A 16543-nucleotide genomic window follows, 5' to 3' on the forward strand; every position below is an offset into this window, starting at 1 on the left:
TCGCGGTTTTCGCGGCGGCCGCTTAACCGCGAATTTAAAACCACCGCGAACATTTTTCCATAACAGTAAGAGACTACAGTGCATGGTGCTACCGCGAAATTAAAACCACCGCGAAAAGTCCATTTTCCCGCTACCGCGAAATTAAATCCCCGCGAACTTAAATGCATTTACAGTATATCGGCGAGACCAGCCGGCTGCTAAAAGCACAAACGATCACGAAAGACATAATGATTGCAGATAGATAATTGCGCTAACGAATACTCCTCAGCCATTTTCCACCACCTACAACACTGAAATCAGTCTCAAATCCGCAGATCTCCTAGACCGTGATTATTGCAGAAAAAGGTAGCTGCAAGAATGATAAAGTCGCTAGGGAGCCTCATTGACACGAACTGACACGGTACGACCGTGTACTCAGTGGTGTACATGCCCCTGATGACTTTATAGGAGTTTTCCGTTATTATTACCTTCGCTAGAAGCCTAGAAGGTATATTTCCGGTAGCATTTATGTGCACTTGTGTATGTTTCTATGTAAGAAGTAATAAGTAAATGTGGATGAACATCAGAAATCTCGTACGGCCTGGATGGGTTGTATCCAGATATTTTGTATGTGGGGGGATATTGTTAATGCTGACTAAGTGCTTGACTAATCGCGCTACTAGTCCGAACGACAATATGAATAATAAACGCCAGCCAAATTGTTTGAACGCAGGGTAGGTTTTTATGAGATCTGGAAATGATTGACTTTTTAATGTTCATTCGTCATAGTTTTATTACTAGAAATAGCATATAAGGTAACGTTAATTATGCAAATCACAATCTATTACATGTCCAATGAGGAAATTTGATAAAACTGCTCTGTTCCGCGATAGAACTATTTGATCCTGTGACATATGCAATCGAGTAAGAGAATAACATTGATAGATGTACATTATGCAAATGAAGGAAACGAGCTTGCATAATGATGAGGAAATTCTACAATTCCATAGTGTTAAATCACAGGAAGTTCACATGTGACATTTGGAAGATACCTGAATATAAATTATGCGGATAAGAACACCATTTGCATAAATTATCTGGAAAGCTTGCCGTATCCTACTGGGATAAGACTGTCAACTTTTGTTATTTGGATTGACGAGATGAGCAAATCAACTAACAATACAATGTATGTATGTAATTTAGGATCTTACTTGCTTACTTGCAGAAGATCTCAACTTGGAATCACAGGAAATAACCAGAGTATGATGGGACTAAAAGCATGGTACTCGTCGTTGCCAACATATGTAATCATAAAGACCTTACTTGCATTATATTATTCATTGAAAACCATACACGATACTACTGACGGAGGCGGTATAGTGGTCCCATGTGTAGTACCGAGTCCGACCATAGTAAATTATACAATAAATCGTGCCCTCTATATAGAAAATAGCGCGCGATTTATACACAAGGGCGCACCCTCCCCCATCCAACATCATTGTAGATGTGGTGCAATCTTAGACGGCCACCGCACAACAACTTTATATGGACGGTCACCACTTTCGATTCGCCACCTCTTTAATATAAATCAGGCCGATATAGATATCTACATCTTACTATTATCCTTTGCTTCCAAGAAACTACGCAAAGCCCAAAGGTTGGAAATTGATGCAGAAACGCCAAGCTTGAATACGACGTGAAGATCGAACCTGGTTATCTGTAATTTCTGAAAAATCAATATAGCTTCACTTTTAGGGTCATATTGATGTTAATACTAGGTAATCCCTTTCCGTGCAGAGGTACTAGTTATTAGTATACGGAATGTGATCATCTTTTCCACGTAAAATGTGCAGCTCATTTTGTATTCGTTCCCTGTACGCTACAAAGGTAGTGTTTTTGTCTCATGTATCCATGGGTGGACTATATATCATGAAGTTTGATATTAGGTCTCTAACTATGAAAGTAGTAGGGGCAAAATGTGAACCTTTGCCCCGTAGCGGTTTACTTGGGTACTGTAGCAATACCAGAAGGGTAGACTGGTCACAAACACGCTAACAGCATGTGAATACAAAACATATTAAAAATCGATCACTTATAGATACATAAATCAAACAAAATCACCCGCATATACCAGGGAGTAACATGAGGAATTCCTTGAAATTTCTTTCTCTCTTATAAATCGTCTGTTCCGTATTGTTCAGTGTAAAAACAGTGTAAAAAATAACGTTAACGTTACATACGTTATTTATCTGTTTGTTCCCTTGCAATTAGCCCTCGGGCATGAGTTTACAAGTTTGTTATTATTGCTGACGTAATCAACCTCACCCAGATATTTTCCATGATAAAATGGCGGTTGTCTGACATAAATGCTTTTCTGACGAATTGTTATCGCAACATTATAAGAACTCGAACTTTACTTATACGAAATACATCCATGTGCACATCAATTTTCGTCCGTTTAAAAAGTTTTCGGCCATGATGTCAATTCCATATTGAGTAAGAAGGTATAAAAGTACCCCAAAAAATGAGAAATTGTTCGGTACACCACATTCTGTGTGCTTAGTCATTTCAACCTAGCTTCATGACCACTTATATTCTAGATTAAAGCTAACATTTTGTTTTATTTTCACTCTCGCATCAGTTTTGGCCCAGATCGATGATGCCATTTATGAAATCGAATTAACATGGCCTCAGTGGGCATATGTACGAAAAGGATATTCTTTGCACTCAAATCACCGATTTCGAATGCCTATTGACGAGTGGGTTTGCTCAAAATTGCCACTAGAATCATCACGCTGGTCTCTGAATAATCAAACACATTCTGTCCAAATGATCCCCTCAAACAGTAAATAATTCACCACCACTGATTAGGCTGTGTGCGAAAGTTCAGCTTGAGTCCAGGGCCTCTAAAATCTCAAAATATATATTCATGAAGCTGTAATTAACCATTAAGGTACCATTAACCCGCGGAATTGTCTCTGATGCATGACACTGAAGGGAACTCAATGGTCTTCGGAAGTAAGTAGTTGAAATTGAGATTACAGCATTACGTGGTTATGTAGACAGAGCTGATGCATATAAGCCTAGGGCATAGCTCATAGCTAGTAGATTACATAGCACTATATGGCGTGTGGGAATGTCCCCTGGATACGGCAGGTACAATGTACAGCACCGTGAGACGACGCCTAACGTCTGTGTGCATTAATCCTCGCAATCGATCGCAGCACTGGGTCTGTCCATAGCAAGGAGAGAAGAGGACTTATTTCCAGGCATCGTGATGTCGTCGCTGAAATGCAGCGGAGTGCGTTGCCACCATGCCGGCTTGTGCGGCTGTTCAGGCGGTGTCAGACGGTGTTGTCTCCCGATGGTAGCGTTTCTTGTCATCGGTTGGACGGTCCGGCCGACTTCTACCTTCTTGGTGGCTGATCACATGGTGGACGTTCCAATCGGTGCGTACAATTTGAGATATACTATATAGGAAACATCGTAACATAGAAACTCGCCACCTCATAATGAATATCATCACTTGGTGGTTACTTCTGCTACAGTCAGTTTAGACTGTGAGAGTAAAGTGAAGTGTTAGAAGCGCTTTGTTCAAATTGGAATCTCGGCTGTATAAATTCATGTGAATCCATAACATCCACATGAAAATGCTAGATATTTTGATTGCCTCTTGGTTGTTCATCACTTTAGCAGATGTTAATGTTGACTGAGAACCGGTGTCCCAGCAATACCCCCCCCCCCGTAATTTCGTCCCTGGGGGCGAAATCAATGGAGGTGTGAACTCGCTGTGACATTGGTCCCGTTCTATCTGACCCCGTTGCTGTAACGCTTCATCCAGCTTGCGTGAGTTAGTTCTGAACCACAGAGAAGGCATTGCCGCTTTTGTTGAAGATCTATTGTTCAATTGACCTGTGATGATGTTCACGCCATTTCATCGCCGCTGTCGCACGGAATGAAACCCATCCGTACCTACAACATCGGCACGTATACTTCATTATGGCTGTAATTCCCCTTCATTCCATGTACGCCAAAAATAGGGCACTTGCCGTATTTGTAATCCTTTAATCGACTATAATTCAAGAGGATACCAATTTAGAATGGTTGAACTTTTTATGGTGAGGAATCAACCTATATCACTTTTCTGACCGAAGGTGATGGTGTTATGCTTATGTATATTCTCAGAAGGAAACTTCAGAGTTAAACATCATGTGTATACTATTCTTTTTACAGTTCTTTATATCATCCCCAAGACAATACAATTGCATACGTAATCACTACAAATGCATACTATTACAACTTAAATGACAATTACTTAACAATATCCAAAACTTATAACAAGTATGTGTGTACTTAGCGAAAGCTGACAAAAATAATAGATGAAATGTAGTAGAGAGGTCAGAGTGCGTGTCGTAGAAGATGCACAAATGAACAGAATGAGCTTTCACACAGAATGAGTGAGGATTTGAATGTTTATTATAGTAATATGTAGTAAAACATTTGCTTCTTTGCTCAGTTTAACAACATGCTTTCACTTGTATAATGTATATCTGTACAATTATGTTTCCCTCGATAGCGACAAACTACATTTTGTGTTTACTGGAGCTTTCAATTTATTTCTTCTTCTTCTGTCGGGAGCTGATCAGAGCTTAGAGCTGGGTAGGCGTTGTAGCTTTATATTGTAGACATGAACATTAGTCACTCGCACACAATAGATCAATTGTATTGGTATGGTAGTGTTTACAAGTATCTTGAGAAAATATTACATTGATATTCTGCCTTTTTGCAAATTTGTTGCCTTTTTAGTTACTATATGATTTTGAAAAGACCAGTGCCTGATGTATGTCAGTTTGACGTTGCTAAAATAGAATGGTAAAATCTAGCGCTACGACCGAAACCTTAAAAATGATAGTAAAAAAGAACAAAGTCCTTACCTACTAGCCTTAATTTTTGAGAACTGTATTTGGAAACACAACATTATTATTCCTAAGCCCTGCGTGTGTAACGGATGTGCGTAAGTTTGAGACAAGCAGTCTTATCTCGCACTACTGATCAGATTGCGGTATTACACGGCACGATATCAGCACCATCAGCACGGCACGGTTCTATAGTGTAGGGTGTAAATTGTTCAAAGGTACATATTTATTTATTCCCCTTGTGAGTAGGGCAGTAGGTACCCATCGGAGTAAGGAGTCTGTTGTAAATTACTCGAGGCAGCTCCTCGACCGCGGGAACCCCATTTTATGTCCTTTCCGAAATTTAAAGGCAAATAGGATACCCTTCTTCTCAATCCAACCAAGGTTTCCCGCTTACCTACTTATTGAGACCAGGAACTCAACTCCGAGGCAACCATTGAGCTGCAGGGACATCATTTGAAGCTATCGAGGCAACATTTTTAAGCAAAACCAAGATAACATTATATTTGCGTATGATTCCCACTGGTAGTATCAACAATCTTTGGCCCACAATGATATGATTAGTAACAAGTATAATAGAGCGATCTTGACTGGACTTGATGTATATTGTATGTATGTTTTATATCGTTTCCTTTTATTGACCATGTGCGTGGTGGCGATACCACAAAAGTTGTTTGGTAATCATGAAGTCCGCTGTTACGGAGCTCATGTTAGTCAAAATGATGCTTGGACGTCTAGACCCAATAGGATGTGACATGCATCGTAATAATAGCTTAGTCTCCTCTCACACGCGTGCGCGTACGTATTGAAGTCCGTATACGTATGAACTGCGCAATGGCATTATGTTGGCTCAGGCACAGTTTGAAACAAAACAAATTTAGTATTTTGTAATTCCCAGAAACGTATTGTAATAGTAATAGTAAGTCTCAGAAACGTTACCTTAGACTAAACTAGAGTTTCTCATATAATGCTTTATGCTCTGCGTCAAGAGCTACCTACCACTTAAAAATCACGTCTTTAATACAGCGTGTCTAAAAACGCGATAAAAAAAATGGGAGTTCCACTGCAGTACCTTATAAAGTCGACAGGTGGCCCATTATCAAACTTGACCTCCATTTTCCTGACTCCCACCCACCTACCAAATACCATCACGATCCATCAAAGGCTTCTCCAGTAATGGGGTACGGGTTTATCCAACCCTACGGCCATACGACAGAGATGTCTCGGTAGCTCATTGATAAGTAACTGTGAGACCCCGTTTCAAATCCGGGGAAGGGAGCTAAAATAAGGGCCATGGTCGCTGCGGGCCTCCAGAACATTAAAGGGAAAAAGTCTCCAACTCATCTCTGTAAAAACAGTGTAGACTTTGCACAAAAAGGGCAAGGAAACGTGCTGCCTATGTGCCGCTAGGTATTACAAGTTTTACAGCAGTTATACAGCCCTACAATGTCTCTTGGGCCTACTGGAGATACTTGTATCTACTCCCGTCGACTGTTCCCCGAGTAGACGATTGCTTCCCCCGTTTGTCATCATCGGGTAATTCGATTTGGCGTGCCTGAGCGGTTCAGCGTTCCCGCGCCGTCAATCAATTGTAGACGGGCTCTTCGCAATCAGGCTGATTTGTTCTTGGTAGTTACAGACGCTGAGTTGGCACGACGGCAGCATTTTCACTGCCTGGTGAGGCAGAAGACTATAAAAACGTGGGTAAATTAGATCAGACCTCAGACCTTGTGTTCGACTTTACCAAGAGGAGAGCTTGATTATGATGACTCCAACTCGGAGAGCAGAGGCCTGTCCCCAGCAAGGGTTATAGGAGGTCAGCCCAGGATAGAATCTTGTAGGACTCAGCAGATTAATTAAAAGATATACAGCATGAAGACAATTGTGCAACTTGGTGAAACGAAATTGATATCGCACGATGCTCAGCGATAAATGTAACTGCTTTCTCCTACGATTTATCTAGTACGATCGTTCTGTGTATGTTAACGTTATGTGTGTAACGTTATGTATGTAAGTAATTATGTAAGTATGCGTGTGTGAGTGTTTGTGTGTGTGTGTGTATGTGGTGTGTATATGTGTGCTTTTGTGGTAACTTGTGTGGATTACGTACTTGTGATATATGTAAGCCAGTTTTGCAGTGTTTTCAATTGCAAGACTTAAATACATGTAATATATGAAGTATATGGCAGATGGAACTTTGACAGATACCATTTATGCAGATTAAGTCCTAATTTGCATGACTAATGCAACAGTACCATAGTCCAAGTGGTCATTGTACTGTCAACATCGTGACCTGTGTAAGTGAAAAGGATTACCTGACCAAACGTAGACAGTATTGCAGAATTTTGTGAATCTTAGACAGAATTCCGGGACCCTTACACAAAATTTGTGAAAACTGTATATTGTGTTAGAATAAAATGTATTAAGTAATTGCTAAAAAAAAGTAAAAGCTTCAGGATGTAAAGTTTTCCGGATTTAGACTATCGTCCCGGATACATAATGCCGCCTGTTATATGCATTACAAAAACATACGACTTCATCATGCTAAACCTCGTCTTGACTGTTCCAGGCGCAGTGTTTGAATCAAACGGGAGCACGTTAGACGAGGAGGCGTTCCTGTACGCCGTGGCACAGATCAACCAGGGCCGGACTGTCCTTCCTAAAGCACGGCTGGTCCCGCACGTGGAGCGGCTTCAGTCGCCTGACCCCTTCCTGGCCATCCAAACAGGTCTGGACAACAACAGTATATCATTACCGTACATACATGTAGTTCGGATTGATGCGTTGTAAGACACATGAAACATAACATCATGACAGCGCACAAGAACGCCAACCAAAACAAAACAGATTTTGCTATCGAAAACCTGTAATAAGTAATAACCTAACCTTAGACAAATTACAGTACAAGATATTTTAGCATATCCTGTTAACCCAGACTTAGGTATGGCGCCTAAAACGGTTAAGCAGACGGCTAACATTACTAATGTGTACTCAGGTCGGTTGGAAGTAAAGAGAATGATCGACAGTTTCATACAGGAATCGATGCAATGGGCTGACATTGATACATGAACAGAGTCCCCGACATTTCACCCCAGTCATTCTTATCCGAATGTAATAAAGCACTAGGACGGGGTGTTCCAATGAAGAGAAAGAAATCATCATCCATATTTGTCGCTACCAGTTTTCTTTCCTGTAGACACTGTAAAAAATCTTCATTGCCTATTGTAACGTTCACATTCTTCAGACACGTCAAAGAAATAAAAATAGGACTATAAAACAAAAACGTTTAATAACTGGCGGCTGCATTGTGCCTATATGGTAATACCAGTGATGGGATCGCTGTGTTAACGCTCTAGATGCTGTACGTGGAACATGACCATCCTCAGATGGCGATTGGCAGTTAGTCGTGAGCTGCTGAAGTTGATCAAGAGTTCCTAATTTGGGGTAAGGTACTGGCTCAGGAAAGTTTCAAACGTTTGAAAATTGGGAGTCGTTGGAATATCTTGGAAAGGTTTCGAATGCCTGGAAGGAATCTTCAAGAGGTTGGGAATGGAACCGGAGGAATTCAGCAGTAGCTGTGGTGTGTAGGTCATTGAGAGATGAACTGTATTAATGGGGGTTATAGTGAACCCAGAGTTTCCAAGTTTATCGTGCAAACTAAGCCCAAGATTGCATCATTTGAATCTCATTGTGTATTTGTCTACGCTTACTGCATGCCAAATACCATGAAGATCCGTCGTTGCCTTGGTCAGTTATCCTGCAAAGAGCTAAATGATACCAAACCGGAAGTCCTCCTGCAGTACCAGTGTCGGCCACCAGTAGGCCGAAATTGAACCTTAACCTCCCCACACACTTAATATACAAAAAGCACAGTCATACGGTCAAAACTTAGGCAATGTTCATCCGCAAATCTGGCCTTGCCCGATGATGCGAAAACAAGACACTTAATTTGGCAGCCCCAGCGTGCTCCACCCACTATTCTCCACATCATGTCTCCCACCTCGGGAGTTAAGTGTGATGTTTCCTACTGAAGCATGGATAAACAGATGTACTCGCCGTCTCCACTGATTACCTGTCATGGGTAGGCGAGGAAGTGCGCCATTAGGGGGTCAACAGGCCGAACTGCTGGAGGGGCCTGCCATCCATTCCTACCACCCTGGGACTGGGGGAGGAGTGGGGTACGGCCTAGCAAATATGTTATATATTCCGGTAACAGTGCTGGAAAAATAGAACCGTTCCGTAGGTATTTGTTTTTCTTTTCGTTTATTTTCTTAGATTTTGACTGAAGTCATCCAACAACAAAAAATTAAAAACGAATCGTGTTTTGGTCCATTTCAATTGTGTATTAACTTTTCTTTAGAACTTAGAAAAACAACATATTACTTAAAATAAAAATGTATTTTTGTGCAGCATGTTGACTGATTCAACTACTGCTATGACGGCCTCTGCTTGTATGCCATCTGGTCTTACTGACTTTCGTTCCTCAGATACATGATGGATTTCCCAATCTGTAGGTTTCCTGTGTTGATAGGTAGCTTCTGAACCTGTAGTGCTAGTGGTACGTCTGGGACAGGTCGATTTAGGAGCCCATTCAAGTGTTCTCCCCATGTTCTAAATTGCTATCAATGTAATGACACAGACTGATGAAACATACAAAATGAACAGAGGCACCCAGTGCTCATAGCATTCTGTGGTTGATTGGGGAGATCTACAGAGCAACACAGAGTGGTGCATCAATGAATGTTAGACGCATGATATCAGTAACACATGCAACTGAATCAGATTTTTCCAATTTCTGCAACCCATATTAGTGCATAAGATCGCGCACCCGGGCTGCCATGCAGTTCATTTTGAGAGAAGAAGCTAGCTGACATTTACGTTCAAGTAGCTTTCGGTGTACATACATAACCGCCCTTTTCATGTGTCGAACCACGAAAACGTGAAAGATCAGACCTAGATTTTTTAACTTACATTTAGCTAATGGAAGAAGCAGGTGACATTTGCAAGGGGCGCCTGAGGTGTCGACTGGAATCTACATATGACCCAGATGACCTGAGAATATGACCTTGGATGGAATATACAGGAATTGGGCAGACGTCAGAGTTGCTCAGTAGTGGAAGGCTCAAAAGTGGAATACGTTAACTTTATAGTGTCGCCGTCCATAAAGATCATTCTCTTCATTGAAAATTTTGGACCAATATGAAAATCTAGAAGAACCGTGTGTGGTGTTAACTTTCCTGCGTTGGTCAATTTTTTTTTCAGTTCTGTAGTTTAGTTAACGCAAGAACAAATGCTAGTTGTTGAGTCCTGTGCGCATGCGTATGGATACAAAGGAAAACTTGTGTCAAAGATGCATGTATGAGGTTCTTTCTTACAGCTAGCTTATCTCTTAGCTCGAGTTTTACTTGAATAACTCAGTGTTTTCTTTACATAGAGAAATTATTAAAAATATTTAAACCTCAATAGAGGTATCTATCTTACCTAGCCCGTATATAGAAGACGCTGCTGGGGGACAAAAACTTAAACCCGTTCTTACACCAACAGCTACAGTGTATCTACCCCTTAAGACCATATCATTTCCAGGACAAAAGATACGTAAACTGAAAGTTCTGTAGCAGTAACAAGGTCACACACCAGGTGGCCCCAATTGACCTTGTCTTCCCAACACACCAAATATGATTACAATCCATTTAGAGGTTGAATGTATAGTTATGCTGACTACAGATGTCCTGAAACTTAACTAGAGAAACAGACACACACACACACACACACACACACACACACACACACACACGCACACACACACATACACACACAAACACACGTACACACACACACACACACACACATACATACACACAAACACACACAACCAGACCGAAAACAATATTTCCATTTTTCATGGAGGTAATCATGGTCGAGGCAATGATATTTCTTGTCATCAGTTAAGCCGCCAGCATGTCGCCTGGTGAAGACCGTCTCAACATTTACGAATATCTGTGTATCTAAGTGTCTCCAAGCTTCTGACATGTTTCACACATGTTCAACCACGTCATTAGTTAGCTCTAAGAACATGCCCGAGGGTGGTTGAATGGCTTTTTGCTTGGCTGACGGCCCATATAGTCTCACGTTGATGAGTTTCACCCCGCCTTTACATTTCATTAGACTTTTATGATAGACAATCCGATAAGGCGAGCAGAAAATGGAATGCGAAATAGATTAGATAAGAATGCTACCAGCTAAGATCACGAGATATATAGGAAGCCAATATTTAGAAAGAAATTAAACATTTATGTGATACCTGAGTGGCATAAGTCATAATGAAAGAATGCCCTTACCTTTTTGGTCGGTCGCTGACAAGGGACATAACATTTCGGTCTGACATCTTAGTAATGTATTTCAAAACATATTACGTGCTGTTAGCAAATCAGGGCTTTGAACAGTTGATGTCAGAATCTGTAGCTAACATTGTCCTTCTTTGTTCGGGTTATCAAACTACATGTCATTTCAGTATTACTAAAATGTATTTATTTTATTGCATCAGTTCGGCCGAATACCCCCCCCCCCCCACACACACACACACAAAAAAAATATTCATAAATAAGCTAAAGAGAATCCCTACATACCAAACCTATCTTATCAGGACTAAACCAGAGTGTCTTTTTCCCAGGCCTAACTACCCCAAAGAAAATGAATTTTACAGCGACAAACAGGTTTTGCGAGGTTCCGTTTCGTTATTGATAGGAGTAATGCATTAGTACATGAGTTGTAACTTTCATGGAAGCAAAGTAATTGGTCCTTCCTGGGGCCGGATTTATCACCAACACCAGACGGGGTGTTCAGCACCGGCCATTAACCTCTCAGACATTTATGGAATCTTTGAGTGAAAACATCTAACAAGAGTCCGTAGGATACAAACCTCCGTGAAGTAACCGGTGGTGGGATACTTCGTATGCTCGCAGTATAACTTGGGAAAGGCTCTGGTTAATCTTGCTGAGGTTTACACTTTTAAAGGAGTGGCCTCGAACAGGTTGTCATCCAATCAAGAGCCGGCTTTACTTAAAGAAATATACTTGTATTAGTAAAGTGCTTCTCTGATTGGCTGGTAGCTGGATATAGGCCACAAGGACGGAAGTGGAAGCCTCAGCCAGGCAAAGCAGAGCCTTTCTAAGAAAGTGCAATAGTTTTATGCAAATTTGGCCCATTCAAATACATCTCCGCACTCCAAATATAACTTTAAAATGCCATGATTAGGCAGTACAAGCTAGGAAACCAATATTCCGAAAAAAATGCAGAATATCCCAGTCTCTTCTGAAATATTTCGTTGATCAATGACCACACGTGTGTCCCATATATTACCCAGAAATATTTTGTTTTATAATCAAAACGAGTACTCTTGATAGCGCTTGTAACAAATTGTATAGACCTGACTAATTGACACAATTGTACCTATTTTCAAACTAAATAGCTTATGATGTGTGTGCACTGACGTCACTACGACGCAGATACTTCCTGCAGTGATGAGCGGGTGCTGCTGAAAATTGCAAGGTAGATTTGGATTTGCATTTAAATTATGGCGTAAGTATGACAATTTGATCCTGCAAAAGTACAGGTCTAACTTCGCCGGTATAACTCTTTCCGGTTACCCTACCCATCCCAGCAAAACGCTGCTAGCCCTAGCCTTTCTAGGGGTCACCCGCTGGCAAATAGTATAGAATTTTCGATCTGACATTTGAGTCAGGATGCCATTGAAGAAACCCTACCTTACTCCATTCCTAACCACTAAACCTAACCTTGGTGCTGATAAAGTAGACGTTATTTACATATTCAGTTTCATTGTCTTTATCTAATCAAGATACACATAAGGCCCAATGGTGTGCTTCAGTGCTTCCGTGGGAAAACTTATACAAAGTATATAACCAAACATTACACAAATAATCAAAATAAAATCAAAGGTCAATTAAAAGAAATAAACGTCTATAGGTACAGTACGTAGAATTAAATCGCAAATAAGTTATGATCCAAAACTCAAGATAACGTAGTGTAACAGTAAATGCATGCTATTTGGAGTTCGCATTATCATTAATACGTCAGGAAATTGCAATTAGCTTAAAAGTAGCTCAGAGCATAGCGCATTCTAAACGTTTACTGCAAAGCTTCAGAAGACATACATTGTACGTACGTGGGGAAAATTCAATCGTTCTAACCATTGTATCCATTTGTCATGATGTGGAAAATGAGCATTAATTGCTTAAAACATGCAGGACCTTTGATCACCTCCTAACACTAAACACCTCATCAATATAGCATTTTAGCTCCTGTAACTAAAACAACAGGAGCTAATTGACTCATTTGCATTAACTGCGTCTTAGCCTTGATATCCTTTGAAATTCAAATTGTCGTCAGCTTGACTTTGGCTTAGCTTTGTTTTCTTTGGAATCCAAATTGTCTTCAGTCTGAATTGTCTTACAACCTTTCCTATTGGACATCTGAAATTGTCTTCATTCATAGTTAGAGTATAAAAGACCTGTTTCTTGCAGATCACTTCAGTGTCACTGACGAAGGAAAGTGGATTCTTTCCGAAACGTCTGACCGTTTCAAAACCATATCCAGTTGCTTGAGTAACTATTTTGGCGTACCTCATCAATATATATTTCAGGATTGTAAACGACAAACGCCCCTGCTTTACGCGGTTAAAGTTTCAAAGTTTCAAACATGCTATATTCTCATTCGTCCTCACTTCTGCTGTCAGAAATCTTATTTGTCTTGATATTGGATCCCAAAGGGCATATATCAAGACTAACGGCAAATGAGCATTGATTTTTCCACATTTCGGTTGTAGCACTTCTAAATAATGACGCGGTCGTTTGGCGTGATTTCGTGTCCAGACGAGACCTTGTCGTGACACGGACATTGCCCCCATGTCAACAGTTCACTGCAAAGTCCAGATTTATTCATTCCTTAACAAAGTCATCATAATAAATTTGGCAACTTAATAATAACCGACTCCAAGTAACCTTCCGGTAAAATGCAATTACCGTACCATATGGTAGAAGGGGGGATACAGTCGGGAGTACATAACAAAAGGACCCTACAGCGCTGAAGGCGAATTTACGGCTAGTTTTACGACAACATCAGCCCCTATTGAACCATTATTGGAGTTTCCAGCACAGCTGGGGTTCGTGAATATGGGAACGGAACATTGTGGGGATGAAAAGCGAAATGTGACATCATCTATTATTGGATAAGCTACAGCTTTACGCTTGATACAACGTACTGTGACATTTATTGTGATTTCAATCTGATATAGTCCAAATGAATACGATACGCCGAACGGATGACCATATTTTCATGGACGAATAATGGGAGTTTCTTCAATAGAGTAAAGCTGAAATCATGTAAATCTGTTTCGTTCGTCTTCCTTTACAAACTATTGCAAGTAAGTGTAACGTTACATGTATATTTTTGAAAAGCATGAACATCAAATATTTTCTTCTGGCGTTGGAATGAAGGTTTTACAGCACGTTTTATGGCGTTCCGAGTCGCTAAGATTATATTATATACCTGTTTAAGTTTAGAAAACAGATATAACATGTACATGATGTAACAATATATTAATATACGATCAGATATAATAAATTTTACAACTCACAAGAAACTTGCAGGTAACGTTATATCATGTTGTCTGAAATGTGCATTGTTATGGGTGGACTCTACAAATTTGCATAGGCATGGTTTGAGAAGAGAGAATACATGGAATATAAGTTAAACACAGCCTCTCTATAATTATGTTTGCGTAAGCAGCAAACATATTGTTTTTCCTCAGGTCTTCTTCCAAAACGCAGGAAAAGCTCGGGCTCAACCATGCTCTTTACGTTTCCAGCTTTTTGATTGGCCAGAAAGGGCTTTTCGCGAAGACACGTCACATGTGAACGTATAAAAAAAAAACGCTTGCTCAAACCGGGATCCAATGAAAACACAGATGACAAAGTTAAATGCAGCTTTTTAATTGGCTGAAACTGTAGGCTTATCGTCGAATGAACCAATGAACGCACAGGACTGAAACCTGCCTGTCCGAATTGTGCAGTCTAAGGCAATAAGGTTAAAAATCCGCTAAAAGTTCCGTAATGCAACGTGGCATAGTGGGGAGTCAAACAGCACCATACACTGGAGGGCGCAGGATCGAATCCCGCGGGGGAGTTTTTTTATTCTCCATTTTAGACATGTATCTTGTATTTACAACGTATTCATCTTGATAACAGGGCATCGTTCGTTTTACACGCCTTTTTTATTTTTTATTTTTTACAAAAGACGTGTGGGTCGCTACCGACCGTAGACCACAGACGGTCCGTGTGTGGAGTGGGGCTCACCAATGCCTCGTCTTTCTTGTTGTATCTTTTCTTGCAATTTTTCCTCTCTTTTTCCTTCGCAAACATCCTGCATTTTTTTCAAAAATGTTGCTTTTCTAGTTCTATTTCAGATATCTCACGCAATGCATTTTCCCATATTTGGAAAGGATATGTACTAAAGATCCTTTTTACTTCAGTAATAATGTAATTTTTAATGGGCATGTTACAAGTAACGGCTATGTAGGACACTGTCTGAATTGTGCCTATTTAATGATTATTGTTGATAGAATGTTGAATATATATAGTTACATAATATATACTCCGCACACTTACTTTTCTAACGGTGACGACTAATTGATACGTATCCACTTATAATTAACGTTAAATACTGTAAAAAAAATCACACTTTTTTTGTCAAACATTTATTTTCATCACACTAGGACAACACCCACATAATCAAATGAACATAACCTTAATTATCTATTGCAGTCAATAAGTGATAATATGCTAAAGCCATTTAAAAAAACGGTACTTGGGAATGTACATTTTTTTGTATACGTAATATTGTTAAAAAAATGAACACAGGCTACTCTGCGCTTTACATTTCGACATTATGATATGCGGAAAATAAACCTGACACGTTGTATTATAAGAACGTAAATTTGCACCGAGTCGATCGTTACTGATGTAAATGAATGCCACCTTTGTCACAGCTACTTTATGTACTACAGTATGTAATCATATCCGACCCGTACGGGGATATGCCGCTGACCTAAACAATGTGATTATAAACTGTGACTGTTTGAAGTACGTCTGTCAGATAGAGATACGCCAAAGTGCTGTACCCATTACCTGACGTGTAGTCTTCACTAAGTCTTATCCAAATCTCCGGCTATCTACCCTATAATTTCCAGGGACTGTAATTGAAAACACAAGCTTTTACGTAGATCTAACTGCATCAGAATGCCTTTAACGTGCAATACATAGGAATTGTTGTCATTTAAGATAAACAATGGCCATGTTTAAATTTTTCGATTTCATTCCTATTAAGTATGTGACTGTAGCGTTGTCGCGAACGTAATATCAATTACCATGAACGCTCTTTTTACTCGTTTCCGAGAAATCAAATCCCCCTGAAATAAAGCCAGGTTTTGACCACACTATTACCTAACGGTGTGCTAATCTATTACACACAAATTATCTGTCACCCTCCCCTTTAGCCGTAGAGTCTTATCGGTTGTTTCCCCTCTCCAATCAACCAATCACCGGGCCAGAACGGCACGAGTATTACACATCACT

General features: G+C 40.2%; 1 protein-coding gene across 1 annotated transcript in view; it reads left to right on the forward strand.

The window, feature by feature from the left end:
- Window positions 1-2974: 2974 nt before the first annotated feature.
- Window positions 2975-16543, forward strand: part of LOC118411308 (glutamate receptor ionotropic, delta-2-like) — a 29147-nt gene continuing 15578 nt past the window's right edge. The window contains exons 1-2 of the mRNA XM_035813501.1: window positions 2975-3428; window positions 7465-7623. Of these exons, the coding sequence (XP_035669394.1) occupies window positions 3257-3428; window positions 7465-7623 (331 nt within the window). The 5' untranslated portion in view covers window positions 2975-3256. The remainder of the gene's footprint in view (window positions 3429-7464; window positions 7624-16543) is intronic.

The sequence above is a fragment of the Branchiostoma floridae genome, chromosome 3 (genome assembly GCF_000003815.2).
Source record: "Branchiostoma floridae strain S238N-H82 chromosome 3, Bfl_VNyyK, whole genome shotgun sequence".
Lineage (NCBI taxonomy): Eukaryota > Metazoa > Chordata > Leptocardii > Amphioxiformes > Branchiostomatidae > Branchiostoma > Branchiostoma floridae.